Source organism: Chelonoidis abingdonii, chromosome 4, assembly GCF_003597395.2.
Source record: "Chelonoidis abingdonii isolate Lonesome George chromosome 4, CheloAbing_2.0, whole genome shotgun sequence".
In the NCBI taxonomy this organism is placed as follows: Eukaryota; Metazoa; Chordata; order Testudines; family Testudinidae; genus Chelonoidis; species Chelonoidis abingdonii.
Genome location: NC_133772.1, coordinates 90,507,339 through 90,529,358, shown reverse-complemented (window position 1 = coordinate 90,529,358; position 22,020 = coordinate 90,507,339). Strand labels below are relative to the sequence as shown.

At 44.0% G+C, this 22,020-nt stretch overlaps 1 protein-coding gene and 1 long non-coding RNA gene across 2 annotated transcripts in view; one reads left to right on the top strand and one right to left on the bottom strand.

Moving 5' to 3' along the window:
- LTK (leukocyte receptor tyrosine kinase) overlaps positions 1–22,020 on the bottom strand; it is a 172,384-nt gene that overhangs the window by 43,290 nt on the left and 107,074 nt on the right. The window contains exons 10-14 of the mRNA XM_032793883.2: positions 16,243–16,337; positions 5,541–5,642; positions 2,048–2,225; positions 1,442–1,592; positions 162–293 (exon numbers count right to left, since the gene is read on the bottom strand). Of these exons, the coding sequence (XP_032649774.1) occupies positions 162–293; positions 1,442–1,592; positions 2,048–2,225; positions 5,541–5,642; positions 16,243–16,337 (658 nt within the window). The remainder of the gene's footprint in view (positions 1–161; positions 294–1,441; positions 1,593–2,047; positions 2,226–5,540; positions 5,643–16,242; positions 16,338–22,020) is intronic.
- Positions 17,571–21,323, top strand: LOC142046775 (uncharacterized). Its single transcript, XR_012655806.1, has 3 exons — positions 17,571–17,748; positions 20,576–20,762; positions 21,181–21,323. It is a non-coding gene; the product is annotated as an uncharacterized LOC142046775 (long non-coding RNA).

Genomic DNA, 22,020 nt, shown 5'->3' with positions numbered 1-22,020 from the left:
GAAATGAGGGGGAATGAGGAATTTGCATTTCTGTAAAACATTCCGTCCCTTCCTTCAGTTCCCTGAAACAGCTGATAGCATCAAATCACATGATCACTAGTGAAAGCTAGCTCTTCTCCTGGACATTGTCCAGAAGCGGATTGGAAAGAGGGAAGACTTACTGTACAGATGAAGGTGGCTCCTCCACCCCCACCCCCTCCTCCAGCCCAATCCTTCAGATCCTTTTTGAGTTTGTAATCTTCTTCAATGAGAGACGACTCTCCCAGGCAGATCTTCTGGGTCTGAACATTCCCCTGAAAGGAGACAACAGATGCAATTAGAGATCAACACTGTCTAGTCTGCATGCACAGATCTGTACACGTAGTATGTGTTCTGGGAGGGACCACCAGCTTGGTAAGTGACCTGTCCCTTGGCCTCTGAAAAGCTTCTCCTGAGCTGGGAACACGTCACATGTGCAAGAGACATAAGAAAGGCTCACAGCAGAACCAGAGAAAGGCAATGAGCCCATATTATTTTTATTATTAATAACAAATGCTAATACATTGCACCTCTAGAGCTCTTTACATTCCAGGATCTTAAAATGCTTTCTAATTACTAATTAAGTCTCAGAATACTGCTATTCGATAGGTCAGTGTTATTTGTACTCATTGTTCTGATGAGGAAATGCAAGAACAGATATGAGGTGATTTGCACAAGATTGAACAATGAGTCAGTGGCAAGGCTGGGAATAGAACCCAGGAGTTCTAGCTCCCCATTCCCTGCACAAAGCACTAGACTACACAGAGAAAATACAGAAAAATTGTTTTGCAGCTTGGATTTTTTTGGGGACACTGAGCTACACACATCTTTGGAGTTTGTTCTTCTCTGTGTTCTTTGTGTTTGCAGAGAATATTGGCGTCAATGGAAAGACCCCTATTGACTTTAACAAGCTTTGGATCCAGCCGTAAGATTGTGAGCGCTTCAGGGCTGGGACCACTTCTTACTATATCTGTCTAACACAATGGGGCCGTGATCCCAACAGGGGCCTTGAGTAATGATCTCAAATCCTGGCAGGCCTGATAAAATCCCTACTGTGGAGAAATGCTGTTTTCGATCAACAACATGCAGCTCAGACCTTGCAGCTGGCTGTGACTGCCCTGTTAAAGCAAGTGAAAGGGGCAGCTTTTTATATTGAACACCGGGATTTTAAAGCAGAGTTTTATGCTTGTGCTTTTGGAGGACTCTTTTCATTTCAGATTTCCTTGTATTTATTTTCAGAAGATTCTTTTTAGCTCAGCTTATTGGTTCCTCCCAATTTCCTTTCTGAGTTTTACTCGCTCAAGTCTAGGACTCCTGCTCTTCATCACCAATACAGCCAAACGCTAAACTCACTCACTGAGGGGTTCTGCAGCTTATCTGTAATGTGGTTCTGCCCACTGACAAGTGTGTGTCCGTCCCTCACCCCTGGACAGGCATCCTCCCCCTGCTGCCCCACCAAGATGTAGAGGAGCTCATCTTTCTCCAGCTGGAAGATGGCCGAGATGAAGACCCCATGTGATCTCTTCTTGTGGTTCTTGGCTCCTTTCCCTCCGGCTGCTCCATACGCAGATATTCTGAAAAAGAAAGAAAGCAGTTAGGGAGACAGAAACCTTACACCCACAGCCCAAAGCAACTTGACCCATGAGCTCCCCATGCCAATGCTCGGCATGGTCACAACCCCAAAGTGACTCCATTCCTGAGCTTCCTACAGCCAGTTCTCTAACACCGTCAGAGCCCCAAAATGAGTTCCCCCAGTCAGCACCCGTACAGTCCCACAGCCTCAAGGCCATTCCAGTCCTGAGCTCCTCATTGTCAGTGCTACATCACTCCTCCCAATAACTCCTCACTTACATTGTTCCTGAACCATAACTCTCCACTGTGACTCCTGTTGGCTCTGAGGTACTCACATTTACCCTACACTCAGCCACTCCCAACAGATGTTGTTGCACTTAAGGGTATACATGTGCTATGGTAAGTGCGAGTTGCTAGCTGACTGCCTCTCTGGTCCCCAGTATACACCGACACTCACAAGTATTGGTTTGTTGCTGGCACTTTCCACACTTGCACCCCTCGGAGTGGTCCCTCTTTCTCTACAGTCACTGAGACGTTGGTGTTGTAATAGGCACTGTCGCACTGTGCTTGAGTTGGTCCTCGGGGGCCACTGGCACCACAGGTTGTGAACCACCAAAGAACATTAGGCACATTTCCTGTGACAAAAACAGTGAGAGTTGAGCCTAGAGATGTCAGCCTCCCTTTCATAGTCAGATACTATAACCACACAACCCCTCCGTAATCACAGGGCAAATGACATTGAAATGCAGCAACTGTTCCTGTTGATACATGTTTCTGTAAATTCCTTGGTGACTAACCTAGGAGATTCATGAAAAAACAAATTTCACATCACATTCCATTCGGTGATGTTAATTTAAATACAAGACAACTATAAGCCAGTCCAGGCGTTAGCAAGATCTGCCTTGTGCAGGGTTTTTAAACCATCACACACATTAATTCTGTCAAATCTATACATCAAAGTTTTCATTAACATAGTTATAACCAGACATAAATACTGTGTTAAAAGACAAGGAAGGTTGCAAAGTCAAGGACTCCGAAATTAGGAAATTCCTGAATTATTAAGGTTGCCTGTAACACCTTAATTCAGCCCCCTTGTGCGTATGGATTATGATACAAACTTTACTTACCTGATCGCATACAGAGTTTTTTTCCATAGAACCCCTGCCTTATGCAGAGCACAGGATGAGTGGTGCTCTTGGGGTGAATCAGAGCTGTATAGTGAAGGAGGCTGTTGGCTGTAGGGTCCCTGATTAATTTGCTGTAGAAGTTGGAAGGTGTACAGTGAATGAGGAAGGGGATTGCAAGAAGAGAAAGGATGGTTGCATAGAATCATAGAACTGTAGGACTGGAAGGCACCTCACTAGTCCAGTCCCCTGCACTGAGACAGGACTCAGTATTATCTAAGACCATTCCTGACAGGTGTTTGCCTAAGCAGTTCTTAAAAACCTATAACAGAGATTCCAAAACTTCCCTAGGTAATTTGTTAGCTACAGTGCTTAACTATCCTGACAGTTAGGAAGTTTTTCCTAATGTCTAACCTAAATCTCCCTTGCTTCAATTTAAGCCATTACTCCCTGTCCTGTCCTCAGTGGATAAAGAGAAAAATGTATCACCTTCCTCTTTATAACAACCTTTCATGTACTTGAAGACTGTTATCATGTCCCCCCTCAATCTTCTCCCCTTCAGACTAAATAAACCAGTTTTTTTCAATCTTTCATTGTAAGTCATATTTTCTAGATTTTTAATAATTTTTGTTGCTCTTTTCTGGACTTTTCCCCAATTTGTACACATCTTTCCTGAAGTGTGGTGCCCAGAACTGGACACAGTACTCCAGTTGAGGCTTATCAGTGTTGTGTAGAATGGAAGAATTACTTCTCGTGTCTTGCTTACAACATTCCTGCTAGTACACCCCAGAATGATGTTCGCTTTTGGTGGTGATGAATTGTGTGTTCATTTTCTATGTGCCTCATTCGATAAACCTGAGGGTCTAATCTGCAGAAATGTTGAGCACTCACAGTTGCAGCCCTAGTCAATGGGACCTGTACTTTCAACCTATGAAGTGCTATATAATCCTAAATACTCTGAAAAATCAAATCCTAGTCATCTCAAATTTGGCACGTGAAATTAGTGGATATTTTTTACCTTAAATCTCTCTATGCCTCAGCTCCCCATCTGTAAAATGGGGATAATAATTGCTCCTCACCTCACTGGGGTGTGGTAAAATTAAATTTATTGATATTTATGAAGCACTCAGATACCATAGTGATGAATGCCACAGAAAAGCCTACGGGAAAATTAACAATTCTGTCTTCAAAGTAAGGTTTGAATAATGTGCAGTAAATGTGGTTGTAGTCAATAAAACAAAACTACATGAGCACAGTCCATCCTGTGCACTGAATGAGACAGGAGGCCTATGGAAAAAATAGTATGTGATCATGTCATAAAAGACTGTATCATAATTCATATGCACAGGGGGACTGAATTAAGGTTTCATAGGCAACCTTAATTCTGACATTTCTTAACTTTTGAGTCCTTGACTTTGAAATCTTAATGTTTTTTTAACATAGTTTTTGTGCATAACTACTATATAACTATGTTAATAAAAACCTTGATGTATATATGTGTGACAAAGTGAATATATTTGGTGATTTTAAGACCCTGCAGAAGGCAGATATTTCTGAAACATTGACTGGCTTATAATTGTCTTGCTTCTAAACAAATATTACTAACATTATTGAATGGGGTGTGATGTGAGATTTGTTTGTTCATGAATCTCCTAGTTTAGTCACTAAGAAAGCCACAGAAACATGTCTCAACAGGAACGATGGGGCAGTTCACACCCCTCAGAAGTATTTTGCAAACTCAAGCAAACAGCACTGCATTGGTTTGCATCTGATTCTTGCTTTCTGGATTTTCATTGCAACATTAAAGACTAAACTCAAAATTTTTATTTAAGATGAAAGATTTGATTATGAAGCATGATTCTGAGGTAATGAGTAGGCAACAGAATCACCAAATTATGAAATACAACAGCCTTGTATATAAGATAATGACTGTTTATGTCTGTATAATGTCAAAGTGGCCCAGAGAGGCAGAATATTGGGTGGCTAATAAAAAATCTTATTCCAAGTAAAAAGTCCAATCCTGCTCCCACTGAAATTATTTTGGAGTTCAACTGGAACAGGACTGAGCTCAAAACCTGCTAATATTATTATTATTTTTTTAAGAGGAGTGTGATGCAATGTTTGCATCTGTTTGTGGATTCTTTGCAAGAGCCCTTGGTATGGTCTAAGCACCATAGGAATTCTTGCATGTAGTATTTTTACAAGAAGGGCATGTTGTCTGCATATTTTTATGGCTATATAGAAAATACCAAGTCATTCTGATGATTCCTTTGGGCCTAATACTACAAGATGCTGATCATCTCCTGAAAGGTGCTGTGCTCCTTCAACTCCCATTGAAGTTGCTGGAAATTGGTTGTGTTTAGCACCTCAAAGAAGGTAATTGAGATGTATGTGTTTAACCATATGATTATTTAACCTCTATCTGGGTATGCATTGACTAGAAATGATGAGTCTACTAGTTAGATTAAAACAAGAGCTGATCCAGACTTTTTGGTGTTGCTTGTACTTCCATGCTCTGGTTGGTGTCAGAAAAATAACTTGAAAAAACTCAACAATGGCCACTGTGGAATTTCTGGCCCAGTTTACCAGATTCAGGAGTCTGGATAAAGCAATAATGATGGGCTGTTGCAAGGACTACTTACCAGGAACTGGGATCTGGTATGGAAATGTCTATCTGAGTGAGAGACAGAGCTCAAGTATGGACCATCTGCCTGAGACACAAGGATCCAATAATTAACTATGGGAATTTCTCTCTGCAAGGCAGGAACTTGATCCAGGACCATCTATTGTACTCAGGAGTCAGGGCTTTGGTATGGAGCTATCTACCTGAAAGGGAAGGCTCTTCCAGTGGGTTCAACAGATTCTCATCCATGATACTGATTTCCTGTGGGTATTGGTGCTTTCCAGCAGAATGGCTTTGTCTTCTTCCTGTCACCACGTGTGGGATGGATTAGAAGGAGATGGGGGCAAAAAAGAGAGAGACTTTCAACCAAATGGCAGATAAATAAATCAGGCACAATCCTTTTATTTAAATAAAAAAGTCCCTTTTGGAAGGCAGCAGAGAAGAGACTATGGTGTACCTTGTACCACATGGATTATTGGTGTAAAAGGAACAGAGAGTTCTGTCATGTGCATGTGATGTGCATATGTGTCATAGCATGAATGGAAAAGAAGAGGAGAGGGAGAGAAAAGGAAGCCAGAGAAAGGGACAGGGAGAAAGAAAACTTAGTATTTTAAAGAACTTCTGTTTTCAGTTACCCTTACAAATCATTTGGGTCCTGATCACTGGCTTTGCTCAGGCACAGGAACCTGCCTGCATGAAGCCATACTGAAGTCAATGGGATGCTGCATGGACACACATGGGTCTATCGCCATTTAGCCAACTGCAGGAAAAGGGCCTTGATTTGCATTTACATGCAGTAAACAAGGGTATTAAACATAAACTTGACTATGATTAACAAAAAATATTCAGGGACTGCATGGCCCAGGAAAATCGACAATAGAATATTACATATTGATAATGGACATCCTGCTTTTAGTCTGCTCAGTAATGACTGAATATTAATAATAGACTAACAAGAGTGGTGCAAAACATTCATGAAATTCCAAAATACATTTTTTGCTAATTCATTTTGCAAGGTTTCCAAGTCCTCAAAATTTTGTTTTCTAAGAAATGTTGATTCCCAGTTTTTGTGTGTGTGCAGATCAGCTCCTGAAATGCCCTTCTAATTTGCATTTTCATTGTTTTATAATTTAGCAAGTTCCAGATTTCATTAAGTGGCAAGATAGTCATGTTTTGACAAATTTTGCTTGTGGAAAGAAAACAGGGAGAGATGACTTAACATAGAAACAGTAACACGCCACCTTTGATCAGATACCGTACACACCAGCATGTTTTACAGATGTGGCAAGGTGAAGCCAATTGGGCCCACAGCAGCTCTTTAACCCCTTCTCTCCAGTCTGAGGTTTGTACACACCATCACACCATCTAATGCCTGTTCAGTGGCCAACATAAACTGAGCTCATTCAGTTCCAGCTGGATAGTTATCCCTTCACAAAGCCACCATTACATTTAGCATTAATTAACACCCTCGTTAGCAGTCTCAGCAAACACTGGTTACCAAACTGAGCCATGAAAGCTGAACTGACCTCTCCCTTAGTGGTATTCTTTGCAGGTCTGACTCGAAGCACACTAATAAGTGACAGTGAAGGAGAGTGTTGTATTGACTCTTTCCATAATGTATCTGTTCTGTGGATAGACAGAGGACTTCACCTGACAGAGCTGTCAAACTAACAGCTGTAACAAAAACTGAAATTAACCTAAACAAACTATGGGGATTAAAGACCAAAAGAAACCTAAGTAACAATACTGTAAGGTCAGTCAGAAAGAGGCTCTTGGTCTCTGAGAGCCTGAGTTAAATTAATTATGAATCCAGAAGGTCAAGATCATTTTTCCAGTTTAGCATCTGGCCTCCAGAGATGTACAATAAACTCAATCACTTTAGCCCGAGCGAAAGAATGTAAATCAGTCCCCATAACACAGCCTCAGTCTGTCTCTTTAGCAAAGCAGCATCCTAACAGCATGTCCTAGGGCAATTCTTCATTTCCAAACAAACACCCTTTCCTCCTTTTCCAAACCCTCTGTCTCCTTCATGCTCACCAGACCAAGAACCACAGCCATTAGCCTCACTGAGCATCAGACTGCTCCCATTAATTATTGCTACCCCTTAGAAATCCAGCATTCAGAATTCCAGCATTTTATAGACTGCAGAGAAATGAATGCAAAGGAGGGCATGTTCTATATACAGTATGGTGCAAGCTCCACAGGTCTGTGTTTCAGTCTATTCCACCTTCTGTCTGGTCTCCTACCCTGTATGTGTATGAGGGGGGAAGGAGGGTTATAAACATATGGAAGGCGGAAGGCCTCTGATCATGAGTTGCTAGATGACACTTTGGGGTATGTGTATGCTGGAGAGATCTGCAGAGCAATTGGCTCTTTGATCTCCATCACTCACCTCCATGTTCAGGTGAGGCTGCTTACTCAGAAATCTTTTTCATTTCATCTGACTTCACCCTCCCCTACATACCCCACACTGCAGCCCTAGGAGCAGATTCTCTGCTGTGTTCTGCCTTCTTATCATTGCCCGAGCTGCGTGCAAGTTTCTTGCTGGGAATCCTTGCAGCGCGTGGGAGTCTTTTGGAGGCACAGAGATGAAGTTGCTTTCTCCTACACCTCTCTTCTCACAGCCCCTGCTGCAAAGGTTGTGTTGGTAACAGGGAGAGGTAGTGGCCCAAATGGTGTATGGTCCTTTGGGCAGGGCTGTCCTTAGGATTTATGGTGCCCTAGGCGAGATTATTAAACTGGTGCCCCTGTGCCTGATCTGCTCTTAGCAACACAAATATAAGCATACAGTATTGGAAAACTTGCCACATTCACTTATTAACACCAGTTTAACTTAATGAAGCACACTGTAATGCTGATGCACTAGCACTAAACAGGTAGCACTATAGAAAAAATTCTGATTTGACAGAATGATGCAAATAATATAATTTTTTTAATTTGTCAAAATTTTATTGGAAATTTATATGAAGAGGTATTGAAACAAAGATTTGTTTTTAATTAAAAGCAATCTTTCTGGCTTTTTTGGCTGCAAAATCAGTAATAATGTCATCGTATGACAAAGACAAAGTCGTCTGTCTTCGTTCGATTAGCTAAGACTCAGCTGTTCAATAACGATAGCTAAGGGTTATTGTTTCTTTTCCCTGTAAAGGGTTAAAAAGGGGCCCAACCACCTGACCAGGGACCATACGGGCCGGATTTTTCAAAGCCTAGGGAGATGGGCATGTTGCTTGTGTCTGTCTGGCTTCTCAGCTATGAGAGAGGTCTTTGGTCTGATCTTCAAGCTACTCTAATCTTCAAGTTCAAAGGTTGTAAGTACAGCGACACAAAACAACTAGGCTGTTATTGTTTTTTTTTGTAGTTATATTGTGTGTGTTTGTGGACTGTTTAATTGGATAGCTTTTTTGAATAGGCCTGCTTTATTCATATCTTTTCTTTTAGGCTAGCTGCTGTATTGTCACCTTAATGCAGAGATCATGTTTTCTATGGTCTTGTTTCTTTTCTTTCTTAATATAAAGTTTTCTTTTTAGATTGCGTTGAGTTATTTTTTCTTCTCTGGGGTGGCTAAGGACGAAGGAAGGAAATTCTCTTTGTTTAGATCTACGGCAGGGTGATTCTTCATACAGCACAGGGACTTGGGAGGGGGGAGAGAGAGAGATCTTTTGTTTCTTGTATTTGGTTGTTCTTTGTGGAGAGAGAGACATGCTTCCTTGGTATTGTGATGTAAAGAGGTTGCGCTCAGTAACTCTAGGTTAGCCCAGAGAGGAATTCTGGGTGGAGAGAGGTGGGTGGGATGTTATTCTTTGTTAGTGCGACTCAGGGCGTCTGAGTTTTGGGGTTCCCACGGAGGTTTGGGGGCCCGAGTCAGTCCCAGGCACTGGAATTCCTGTGGTGGTGGCGGCTATCGATCTAAGCTGGTCATTAGCTTAGGGGTTTTGCTGTACTCATATTTCCTTAAGGTTAGATTGAGGGATTTATACGAACAATAGCAAGACAGTTAGCTTCCTGCCTCATTGTCGGGCGGAGATAGTTTAGCTGGCTTAGTTTTGAAGAAATTCGTTCTCCTTGTGTACTGTTACATTCGTAGATGGTGGCCATGTCACTCTTAGACTGTTCACATCAGATAGATGCGATATTCGACTGTACTCCGTAGATAAGTGGCATTGCTCAGGCAAACTGCCAGTCCTGAGAGTACATGAAACCCAGCCTGGCAGCAGGCTTGGGGGTTCTGAGTGACTGGAACCCTAGATAGGATCCCAGCCCTGCTCAGCCGCTGCTGTCTGGGAGTTCTGCCACCACCTCTGCAGCCAGGATCCGGCCGCCACCCCTCTGGGATTCTGTGCGGTGGGGCGGAGGGCTGGGGCTCCCTGGGCGTAAGGGTCAGCAGCGGAACCCGGAAGTAGCAGTAGGCTGAGTGCTGCAGACTAGGCAGCGGACTGAGCCATCAACCCACTGGCCCTGCTCAGGCCATGCCCAGCCACTCGCCGCTGCCGGCGCTGATGGTGAGTGGACCTTCAGACTGACAGCGCGGCCTGGATCAGCCCTGCTTGCCAAGCTGGCGCTTCCTTGGGGGTCCCCAGTGTGCTGGTGAGGGAAACGGCAGGGGGGGAGCCCCCGGGGGGTCTTCCCAGCTGGGCAATTTAGGCACAGGGACGCCCAGAGCAGTGCGGCTGAGCCGCTCAGCTGCGCTGCCTACCATCAAATCTTCACCCTGCACTTCTCTGGCCGTTGTGCTTGTGGTTTGCGACCCTGCTTTTCACTTGTGACGTGTGGAGGTCTTATCAGGGTACGGGGCTATAGGACAGTTCAGTCAACATTTTTTGTTCTCTGATGAAACTGGCCCACCTCCCGCCTCAAACCAAACCTACGATCACTATAATATGTCAACAGCTTAATTTTCTTGATTTCTGGCTAGATATTGATTTTTAAACAAACATATTGCAATTTGGATTTCAGGATTTGTTAGTAAGAATTTTTTGGCAAACAAAGTTCGTTAAATGACAATCTCTAAAATGACACACAAGTTATGCTTCTCGTCGCTCTGGCTCACCCTGACAGCCTGTGGTCAACCAGTGCAGATAGAGGAGGGATGGTGGGAAACTTGCCAGGACCCCCAAAATCCACCTTTGGGGTTGCAGGAAGTGGCAACGCCAGCCAACCCTCAGGTCCATCACTACGCCAATGGGCACCACCGCCTTACCGACCATGGTGAAGTTAGCACGGCCATCTTGATCTCAGGGACGGGGCACCCATGGAGCCGCCAGCAGCTCATCCTTGCCCTGTTTGCAGCTCCCCCGATGAGATTAGATCGCTGGCACTTCGTGCAAGCCCGGGGGAAGGCCGCTCACCCAGCTGGGTGGCCAGATCCGATTGTTCTGATTTTTAGGCGCCAGTCCAGCTATTGTGGGCTTTGTCTTATATAGGCACCAATTACCCCACTTGAGTGACACAATGGCGAAAGTGTTGAAAAATCCAGGACAGAGAGATGGGGCGGGTTTGAGCGAATGGGGGTAAAGCGAGCCTATATAAGAAAAAGACCCCAAAATTGGACATGGCCCTATTACATAGGTATATCTGGATCACTGTACCCAATCCCCTACCCTGCTTTTTTTAACACACATCTGGCTACCCCAGCGCAGCCTCTGTGTGGACAGTGTCCAATCCTGGCTCGCTGCCGAGGAAGTGAGTTACTTTCACTTTCATTCCTCAGCAGGCAGCCAGCCAGCCTCTTTCCCCCACCTACCCTCCAGCACCTCACCCAACCCAGCCCTGACGGAGAGGAGGGAGGAGAGAGAGAGGGATGCTCCTGGGGAGGAGGGACAAAGGTGGGGTGCTCCATGGGGCAGGGGGGGGAGAAGAATGGATGTTATGGGGGACAACAAAGGATACTGGTTCCAGAGCCACAGAGCCTGCCTCACCTCACCTCAGCCGGGGGGAAAGAGTCACACTCACAGGTGAGCTCCTTCCCAACCCTTACCCCCTCCCCTTCCCAGAGACCCCAGTAGCCAATCCCATTCCTCAGACTGTGCAGCATTCTGCTCTCTCTAGGACCCAGCAGCCTTGCTCTTACATGCTCCACTGCTTCCCCTCTGTCTGGGCTGCCTGCAGAGTGGTGCCCCCAGGCAGAGTGAGGCCCTACGCATCTGCCTATTCTGCCTATGCCTAAGGACGGCCCTGCCCTTGGGGATCCTAGCCAGTGCAAAATGAAGTAAGCTCCAAGCCTCTCTAACCTGTGTTGCAGCAGGGGCAGAGAATCAGGAAGTAGAACCAGTTCCCCAACAGCCTCTTTGCTGGTCCATTAATTTTCCAGTGAACGCTGCTACTAAATCAGCCAAATTGTTGCATTCCCTTCTGTTTATCTCAAGAGCCAAGCATAGTGCCAACACAGTCGCGTTCCCCCTCTCCCCCATGCCAGCATGGTGAGTGGTAGCCTGGAAATCAGGAATCGAACACCTGCCATACAGAGCTCCCCTGGGACAAACCAGCCATTATAAAAACAAATCTTTTATGAAAGCACAAGTAAGGTCCAGCATTAAATCTAATTCTGCAGGGCAAGACAACTCAGAATCTCACATCAGAGACTGCAATCTTAATAAGAACAAGATACAGTGAAGCTCAGAGCGATGCACGGTAAGAGAGAAAAAGCAGAGAGCCTCTAAGCGCTCAAGAGGGCACTGATTGCTCAAGATACATTCTATTAACCATGTTGCAATATGAGATTTTCAAAGGTATTCAGGCATCTAACTATGCAGATATTGATTTCAATGGAATTTGGGTGCCTAACCTGCCCAGGTGCTTTTGGTAATCCCATTAGGTGCCTAAACACCTTTGAACATCTGGCCCTCTAGCCCAGTGGTTTTCAAACTGCGGGTCACGACCCACTACTGGGTTGCAGAATGTAAGGCACTGGGTCGCGGCAGCTCTGGTCAACACTGCCAACTGGGCTGTTAAAAGTCCCATCAGTGGTGCTGTCCAGTTAAGGCAGGCTAGTCTCTTTTTTTTCTGACACCACGCTGCACCCCAGAAGCAGCCAGAAGCAGGTCCGGATCCTAGGCAGGAGGGGCCATGGGGCTCTGTGCACTGTCCCCACCCTGAGCACTGGCTCCTGGCCAATGGGAGCTGGGGGACGGCAGTGCCTGCAGGCAAGAGCCATGCAGAGCCGCTTTCACGCCTCTGTCTAGGAGCCGGACCTGCTGTTGGCCACTTCTGGGCCACAGTGTGGTCTGCAGTGCCAGGACAGGCAGAAAGACTGCCTTAGTACCCCCACTGTGCCACTGACAGAGCTGTCTGAGGTAAGCCCGCATCTTAACCTCGTGCCTCAATCCTCTGCCCCAGCCCTGAGCCCCCCCAACCCAGGACCTCTTTCTGCACCACAAACACCTCATCCTCAGCCCCACCCCAGAGCTCTGACCCCCTTCTGGACCCCAACCCCATGCCCCCGCCCTGAGCCCCCTCAAACCTGTAGCCCCCTCCTGCACTGCAAACCCTTCACCCTCAGCGTCACCCGGCAGCCTTCACCCCTGCATCCCAACTCTCTGCCCCAGCCCTGAGCCCTTCCCACACCCCAAACCCCTCATCCCCAGCTCCACTGAGTCATGGACATCAACAATTTTCTTCAACTGGGTTGCCAGAAAAAAAGTTTGAAAACCACAACTCTAGCCAGTTAGCCAGGAGAGTGTCCCCTTTCCCTTTACGATACCTTCTCCCTCTCTCATAAAAATTGGGAGACTGAATAAGACCCCAGGTCCAACTCATCTAATATCCTGGCTCCACCAGTGCCCAGAACTACATGTTTCAGAGGCTGATTTATGCCCTGAAGCAGGAGGGTTTATGTCCAAATTTCTGTGCTTATCTGTTTGTTGCTAATCCTTACTGGTATCCCTTGAGCTGCTTTCAGTATCCACAGAAATAGACCATCTATTTTTCAAATTCCACTAACCTCTTGGGTCAGAGATGAGGGCTTTGAAGCCCCATCTGCCATTCCCAGCCCTTCCACTCAGAGACAATTCCTTTAAAGCCAGTGCTGCATTCTGTAGAAGAGAGAGGACTGGAACTGATGAGGAAATTAGGCCTGGATCTACAAAGGGATTTAGGCATTGCAACATCTAACTTTTCGATACCTAGAAAATCACGGAAACACCACTTGACTCCACAAAGTCTGAATTAGGTGCCTATCTCTCATTCAGAGAGAGAGAGAGAGAGAGAGAGCGAGAGAGAGAGTGTGTGTGTGTGTGTGTAGTTAGGAGACCTTGAGTCCAGTGTGTGTGTAGTTAGGAGACCTTGAGTCCAGCCCTCCTGCTCTAATCACTCTTCTATTCTTTAGTCCCAGTGGAACAACTGCAATAGGAGAGTCTGAAGGAGCCCCACATCAGAATACTGCATCACCCAGTGGTTAGAGCACTCTCCTCAGAGATGGGAGATCCCTGTTCAAATCCTTTCTCCCTCTCAGGCAGAGATGGGGGGATTGAATCTGGGTCTCCCACATCCCACATGAGTACTCTAAAAGTCATAAAGTGGGCACAGGTGCTGCTGCTGCAGCTGGCTGGATTTTGAATGAGACCCCATTCAAAGGAGGCATACTCAGGGGCCACCTACTGGATCAGGCCCCACATGAAAGAAAGGCAAGCAAACATCTCTCTCCTCCCAGTTCATTAATTGCTCTGGGGTCTAGGTGGGAGATAGGTATCCAGATTCCTGGAGTGAGGCAGCAGTGTGCATGGCCAGAGGCAGAAATTTAAAAGCTGAGGGAATTTTTATCCTGAATATTTGGGCGCCTACAGGGGTTGGTGGGAGATTTGTGGATTGCGGTGGAGCCTAAATCTGAGATTTAGGCACCACCCAAGATTTAGGTGCCTAATATGGTGTTCAGATGCCTAAATATCTCTGTGGATTTGGGTGTTAATATTTACATCCTAACAAGAAGCAAATCCTGCCTTCCGGGCTGCCATGCACCTCCTTTCTGTGAAGAATGTAGTTCTCTCTGCTTGAATCTTAATTGGCTTCATTTGTGATATGTGAAGCCTCTCTTGGCCAGGGAGAAGTAATTTCATTACTGAAAATACAGCAGAGCTGCTGGGCTTCTCAGCGACCTAACTGAATTAAAGGGATCAGAAGATAAATAGAAGGCTATTCTCAAAGGCAAGAAAAAGTCAACTCACAACAAGGATTCAAAGAACAGTGGTAAACCTGAGTCTTGTAAGAAACACAGTTTCTTCACTCTGTCCTTCCACTGCTTGAATCGTGCCTTCCAGGCCAGGTCCTCTGCAGGTATAAATGGCTGTATCTCCATTGAAATCAATACTGATTTATGCCCGCTGAACACCTGGAACTACATGTTTAACATGCCCATGCTTTGAGCTCCCAACATCGTCTTTTTGCAGAAGAATGAGAGGAGAGGCTAGATCTGTGTCCCTTCCACATCTCACATTGCCATCTCATTTCCTGTCTCACCTTTAGAAAACCTTCATCTCTACGTTCCAAAGACTGCAGAGAAATGTTTACAGACCAAACCCAAAGTCCAGTTTACACCCACGTGCCTTCAGCAGTTAGCAGTGCGGAAATGTTGGAGTAGATTTATGGCCTCATTTGCAGAGCTGATAAGCATCTGCAGGTCCTGTTGATTTTCAAACTGGAGTTCTAAGCGCTCAGCCCTTCAGAAAGTCAGGCCCCACAGAGCCCAAAGAAGGGGACTGATAGCACTGACTTGAGCCAGGCACACTGTGGGCAGGGTGCTGCATATACTTCCCTTGCATAGTTCCGCTAACACACCTCAGTCGCAAACTCAACCACCCTCGATACCAGAGGCCTGAAGCCCTCATGGGCAGAGACAGTCAATTGTGTGGAATGATGACAGACTCCTTGGTGATTTTATGCTGTGCACAAATGGGGAGCAGGTTCAGACACAGCTTTCACGTTTTGCTTATAATGCAAGCCAGGGTTTAGAACAGGAACTGTGTATTTTCCTTATTTTCTGTTTCTTTCACAAAGCTGCTAGTTTTTTCAGCGTTTAAAAACTAAAGTCAGCTGCTGATGTTTCCAAATGCTAGTGATCCTTGCCCTCCTTCCACATAACAGCTCTGCAAAATGCAAATTAACTCCTCTGCGCATTCTACCCAACATCCTAATGTGTGAGCCCCATCAGATTCCACTGGCACTTCGGGCCCACTTCATTCCTGAGGCCAGTGAGGGTGGCTTCCTGTGTTTCCAGGCATTTGGTTGGATTTCTAGGTAGAATACATTGTGATAAATTACATGTATTTGTGGTTTTCCTTGCTTGATTGCTTGCATACTACCCACCCACCAGTGACATGTGAAGCCTCTCCTAGCTGGGAGGAGTAAACTTGTTGTTTCAGTAGTCATAATCTTAGCCTTTTTATCAAAGAAAGAAAGCATTTGTACTAGGGGAAGGAAAGGATTTCTCAAGGTCCTGTTATTTTCCTTTTTCCCTGCCCTCGCCCTCAAAGGTGATACATATGGTGACCTTTCCACCAGTTAATTCAGAGTAGATGTGACTCTGAAGCCTATCAATTTCCAGAGCAAGTACTTCAAAAGGGGTCACTAAAGAGCAGTGCAATATGATCTTTCTACCTGTGAGCTCACTGCAAGGCCAGTACTTCCAGCTGAGATGGGCAAAGGTCCCAAAACATGTGATCTGGGAAATTGCAGGTTAGGGAAAAGAAAGAGCATTAAGAAGGCACAGACACATTGGAAAATTGTGTAAATAAAGGAAATCTTCTTCAGGGAAGGAGCTGAGAGTCACTACGTCCAAATACTACAGCACAATAAGATGTAGTACAGATAATCCGAGTCCCTTCTGTAGGGAAACCATAACTTGCACCTCTTGGATCTGTGGTATGCTGATTATCCTATATAAATTCTCTGAGAGGCTCAGAATGCTTTGTGACTCACCATCAGGGAAGCAGCTCACTCCAAAAGTAATATTGTCCATCGCAATGTCAGCTTGGGAATTCCAACCCCAGGTTGCTAGAACCTGCAGGTGAAACCTTTGGAACAAGACAAAACTTTCAGAGATAGAGAGCGAGCGAGTGAGCGAAACAAACTCCCAAAATAGCCACCCCATAATGATAACATTGAGTCAGAGTATTTCTTCAGGAGAAGCCCTGATAAGCAGTCACAAGGAGCTGCCACAAACCACCTGTCCACACTTCATAAGTTGTTAAGAACCCACCATAGTTTCGTCAGTGCAACAGTTAATGGGATGCTAAGTAGTATGCATCCTACAGAGCGAGAGTGCGGGAGGGAGAGGGGGACCAGTAAACTGCCCCATTTCAGTCACCACAAGATGAAGGGAAAATATCCATGCACAAAAGGCAAAAACTAAACCCAAAAACAAAACCCCAAGGATTTTCCCAGTACTTACAGAACAAGAGACAAACCTTGGGCCAGAGCCTCAGATGGTGTAAAAGAGCTACATCAATTTACACCAGATGAGGGACTGGCCCTTGAGAAGTTTAGCAGTAGCTCCCCAGCATGTTTACTTTCCTGGTGTCTTGCCCTTTTTAGGCTTGCTTAGCAGAAGCCATAAGTTAACTAGCTTAGCTAGACAGATGCCAGGAAGACAATTTGTGCATGAAGACATCACGTCACACACTCTCAATTCAGTAGGGGGGGAAATATGCTGTAGGGTCCCTTCCTAATGGATGAAGCTGAACTGTTTTTGATTTACCATCATAAATAAATAGATGTCTGACATCTAAATACATTTGGATCTCATTTAAAACACATGGGGAGAACCTCAGCTACTGCCACTGATGAAACTCCATCATGATTTATGGGAGATGGAGCACTGACATGCAGAGCATGCTGTTTAAATATATTAACTGTACAGTTTGGGAACAGTCTTGTTCTAAATGAGAAGAAATTAAAATAGATATACCTGCCAAACATTCGCCTAGATCGCAGATGATGTAATGTGGTGTAGCTCCACTGACATCCTTAGATTTACCCTGCTTTATACTAGTTGAGGTATGTTTAAATGAAAAATTTCACAACTACAGCAGCTAGACCTATACAAGAAGAACAATGCTGGTGCAGCATCGGTGTACTATAAACTCAGGGCCCTGTCAAATTTCACAGCCCTGGAGCCAGAGAATCAGCAGAGGAATTTGCCATTTGAGCCAGTTGCTGCAGAAACCCTCCCCATAAACACAATCTCCTGCTTATTAGGGCAGTTTTGCTGACTCTACTGCAATCCAAGACTTTTTGGGCTCCTTGCCTGCATCTCTTGTTTTCTGTCTGCCCATCTCTCCCCAAAGAAGCAGGATTTCTAGCTGGTTGTAGTGGGAGTGCAGCATAGTTATGAGAACCAGAAGGAGCTTTATAGATAGTGAAGCTTCTGATCAAGATATTGAGCACTGAACCTTCTAGGCTGTCATCCTCCTCTTCTCATTCAAGGTAAGAAATGATCAACCAGGAAGCTGAACTTTCCAAGAACTACTTACATGCTCCACATAGCCTGCCCTCAACTACCTAGTACTCCTTCCTTCTGGCCTCCACCAGCTTCTGCCTTTTTACCTGCTTTCACTCCTCACAGGCTTGATTATATGGGTCTCAATTCACACTGTTCCTTCCTGTTTCCTGTCTTCTCTTACTCTGCCCATACCCATGGCTATTCCCCCTCCCGGGGGCCTGGAACTCTACCCAACAGCAGAGGGAGGAGGCTAGAGGTCTCCCTGTAGAAGACTGAAGGAGCATGGCATATTGGCCTAGAATTCCACAGCAAGGACCCTTTGAGACACAACAATACTGGATCCTGCATTAAAATGGAAAGATGGCAGCAGCCAGAAATGCATCAAAAAGCAATTTACAGACAGATATTTCCATTTAATTACAATGAACAACACTACTTATCATGTTGGTCTAGATTGGGCTGGTAGCACCACTTATTATTAAGGTTGCCTTTATAAGCCCCTGCTTTTCGTTGTTTATAACCTTACCAAATTTTAGCCATTTGGGCTGAAATTTTCCATGCAGGGTGTCTACCTCAGGCTGATCATTGATCATTATTATTTTTGATATCATTATTATTAAACTTCAGCCAAAATGGCTCAGTCATTTCTGAGAATGAAGCTGAGGAAAAATACATTATCTTGCCCATGTTAAAAAGTTCTGAAGACACCCTCTGGAACCCCCATGCTTTGGAGACAGGGCTTGAAATTTGGCAGGAAAGTGTCCTGTGCACATTCCCCTCCAGAGCCTGGAATGGAACCTAAGATTCCTGAGTCTTACCATAGCTCTGTTGTCAGCAAATATATTTGAAACTCACTAGTAACATGTCCAATCCCCTACTAGTGTAGTCCACACAGAGGATGACAACCTGCTACTGTTATCAGTTATTCCCTTAGTTTAAGTAGCAGAGGTCTGTGCAATGGACATAAAGGTGCCAACTTTGCTGATGACCCTTGTGGATGTCAATATGATGCCACATGATGGAATATTTGTTTTTATCAGTTTGCTTTTTTAAAAACCTAGTAATTACATGAAACGCTACCTTAAACAACATTAACAAGGTTGCAAAGTCAAATATGCAAAATTTAGGAAAAGATAGAATGAAAGTATTGCCTGTGCACCCTTAATTTGGCCCCCTTTTGTGTTACAAAACACTTTAATTTACATGTTTACCTGCTATAATTTCCACAGGATCCCTGCCTTATCTGTGCACAAGATGGACTGTACGCTGGGGATGAATCAGAGCTGTGCAGTAAAGGAGGCCATTGTCCATAGGATGCCTGATGTCTTTGTTGCAGGAAAAGAAAAGATGATCTCATGGTTAAGGCAGCTGAATGCTGCTCTGGAGAACTGGATTCTATCCTGCCTATGCCACAGACTTTCCTGTGTGATGTTGGGCAAGTCACTTGAACCAAACTTTTCACACATGGTCACTAACTCTGTGTTCTTCATCTAGGTTCCTGACTTGATGTAGCCATGGTTTGATTCGCAGACGTGCTGAGCACTAACAATTGCAAATGAAGTCATTGGGAGCTGTGCTTTTAATATCTAAAGTGCTTTATAATGCCAAGTACTTGAAAAACCAGGGCACAGGCATCTCAGATTTGGCACCGAAAATTAGTGGATAATTTTGACTTTAATCTCTCTGTGCCTCATCTGTGAAATGGGGATAATATCACCCCCTCACCTTACAGGGCATTGCGAAGATAAATTAATGTTTGTGAAACCCTCAGATACTAGAGTGATGAGTACCACAGAAATGCATACGTTAGTTAATAATTCTGTCTTCAGAGCAGGGCTGGACTGGCGTGCAGTAAATAAAGTCTGGCACCACAAATTGAACAATGAGGATAAAATAAAATACTGAATAGCTGCTCATTAAGTGAGCACCATCCATCCTGTGCTCTAAATGAGGCAGGGTACTGTGGAAAAAATAGCATGTAATCGTGTTACCAAAGACTATATCATAATGCATACTCACAAGGGGGGCAAATTAAGTTTGCACAGGCAATCTTAATTGTGGCATTTCTTAACTTTTGAGTTCTTGACTTTGCAATCTTGATAATGTTCATTTAAGGAGGTTTTTTTGTGTGTAATATTATGTATCATTCCACATTTCCCTCATTTTCTGAGCATTTTCCCATATATCTTATGCTGCCCCAGAATGTCCATTTTGCTTCAAAATTCAGCACTGCCATGATGCAGAAACCCAGGAGCCTAGACAGAGAAGTTAGGATCTGCTTGTTGCAGAATACACAAAGTCTTAACTATATCTCAACAGCCCTTGGAATTCCTTTCTGGGATTCCAAACAATTAGTGCCAAGTAGGAGCTCCTTGCAAGATGTTTAATTCTAAACCAATTCATTGGTTACATTAACAAACTTTTACATGATCAGAACTAAATAACTGCAAATTGACAAGGTTCCATACTGCTCCTCAATATTGTGAAAGTTACTGGTGACCCCCCTTAACAGCTAGCAGGCAGCCATTAGGGGGAAGCAAAAGCCTTAACGTACACAGTAACCTGAACTTTTAAACTATCTTCTCTCCTCTGCCTTGAAGCAGAGGAATCTGGCTTTAAACTGGTTTTCACTGACCAGATAACAGAAGTACGGGGTCTGGCAACCACCAATCAAGTGTTAACACGGCAAAAGTCTTTGTCTAAATGTGTATAAAAAATTTGTAAAACTTGTATAAAACAAAGTCTTTATACCAAGGTGCAAGGCTCTCATTTTTTCTGCAAAATAAAGCATCTTTTCCTTATCCCTGTCAGGCTGTTATTGGCTCTCAGCTAGGCAGACCCGACATTTCCGTAACAGTTTCTGGTGACCCCAGATGGGACTCTCCTAGCTCGGACATCGGACTCCGGATGGCTGCAGTGAACTGGGAGCAGCACAACCAGGGTGTTTAGCCCCTCTTCCTCACTTCACCGTGGCCCCTGGGGTTCGTGCTCTGATAAGGTGAGCCCTAATAAAATAAGGAAATGCTGTCTGATTCTGATTCTGTTCTGTTTTGGTTAACCGGTTAATGTTTTTTTGCTTTATACATTTGGGTGTTAGGGTGTGGGAGGAACTGAGCCTCTCGTTCGTAATTCCTCAGGGTGGAAGCCATAGCGTGCAATGAAGCTGTAAGGTCAAAGGAGATCCCTCTGTCCCGTCCCCTGTAGCGATCAATGTAATAAAAGTAAAAAATCCTGAATTAAACCATAATTCCCTCTGCTGTCTGTTTAGTTCTCTGTTTAAGTGTTAAAAAACAAATGGGTAAATCTCAAAAAAAACCCTCTAAAAATAGTCCTTTAAATTATATGCTAAATAAACGGCCTTTACCTGGTGTTTGAAAGAAAATGTCGAAAAGAAACCATTTATTCTTGTCTTCTAGACTCTGAAGCTGCCCTCTCCACTGTTACTGTCAAGCCGAAGAAGGGTAGACCTCTGTTTTTTGTTTTTCAAATAATCAAAAAAAACTAATGCCAGCTAAACAGCATTCAACATACCATGCATTGACTGGCACAATAAAAATTATGTTTTGTGTTCTATATTCTGTCTTATGGTGTTTGTCTCATGGCCAAAATTGTTGTGTTTAATATTTTTATAAAATAGTCTAGTTTAAAATCAAACAAAAAAATTACATTAAAATGCAAATACGTATTTTATTCAACTTAAAATACAAAATATTTAAATAAATCAGGAAAATGTAATATACTAAAGTCTAATACATTTCCTTAAATAAAAAAAAAACTTCATTGGCCAAATCTTTTAATTAAAAATTGCTATTAAAATTTGCATACCAACAGTCTTTGGAAGCAAGGACATGAAAAGTTAATGCACTACCCATATTGTACATGGGATTTTTCTGGCTACCTCAAATTTCTAGCCAAAGGGCTGGGAATGGTGGGAAGCTATGGAACACCAGAGGTTGTATTAAGTAAATTCCTCAAAGTTGGTGTGCTTATCCTGGCTTGTTGTTCCAAAGCTCTGTAATAAAGTTATTTTACTAAAAGGATATATGTAGCATACACTAAATAATAAAACTAATATATTGTATAATGGCAATGTTTATGTGTTCATTGTTAAAAAAAATAAAAATATAAATAAAAAGTAAAAGTTTCCTTTGTAGGTTAAAAAAAGCCAAAAACAAACAAACAAAAAAACCCAAAATAAATTAACTAAAAAAAATAGCTAGCAAGCGCATGCTAAAAATAAAACACTGGCCCCATTC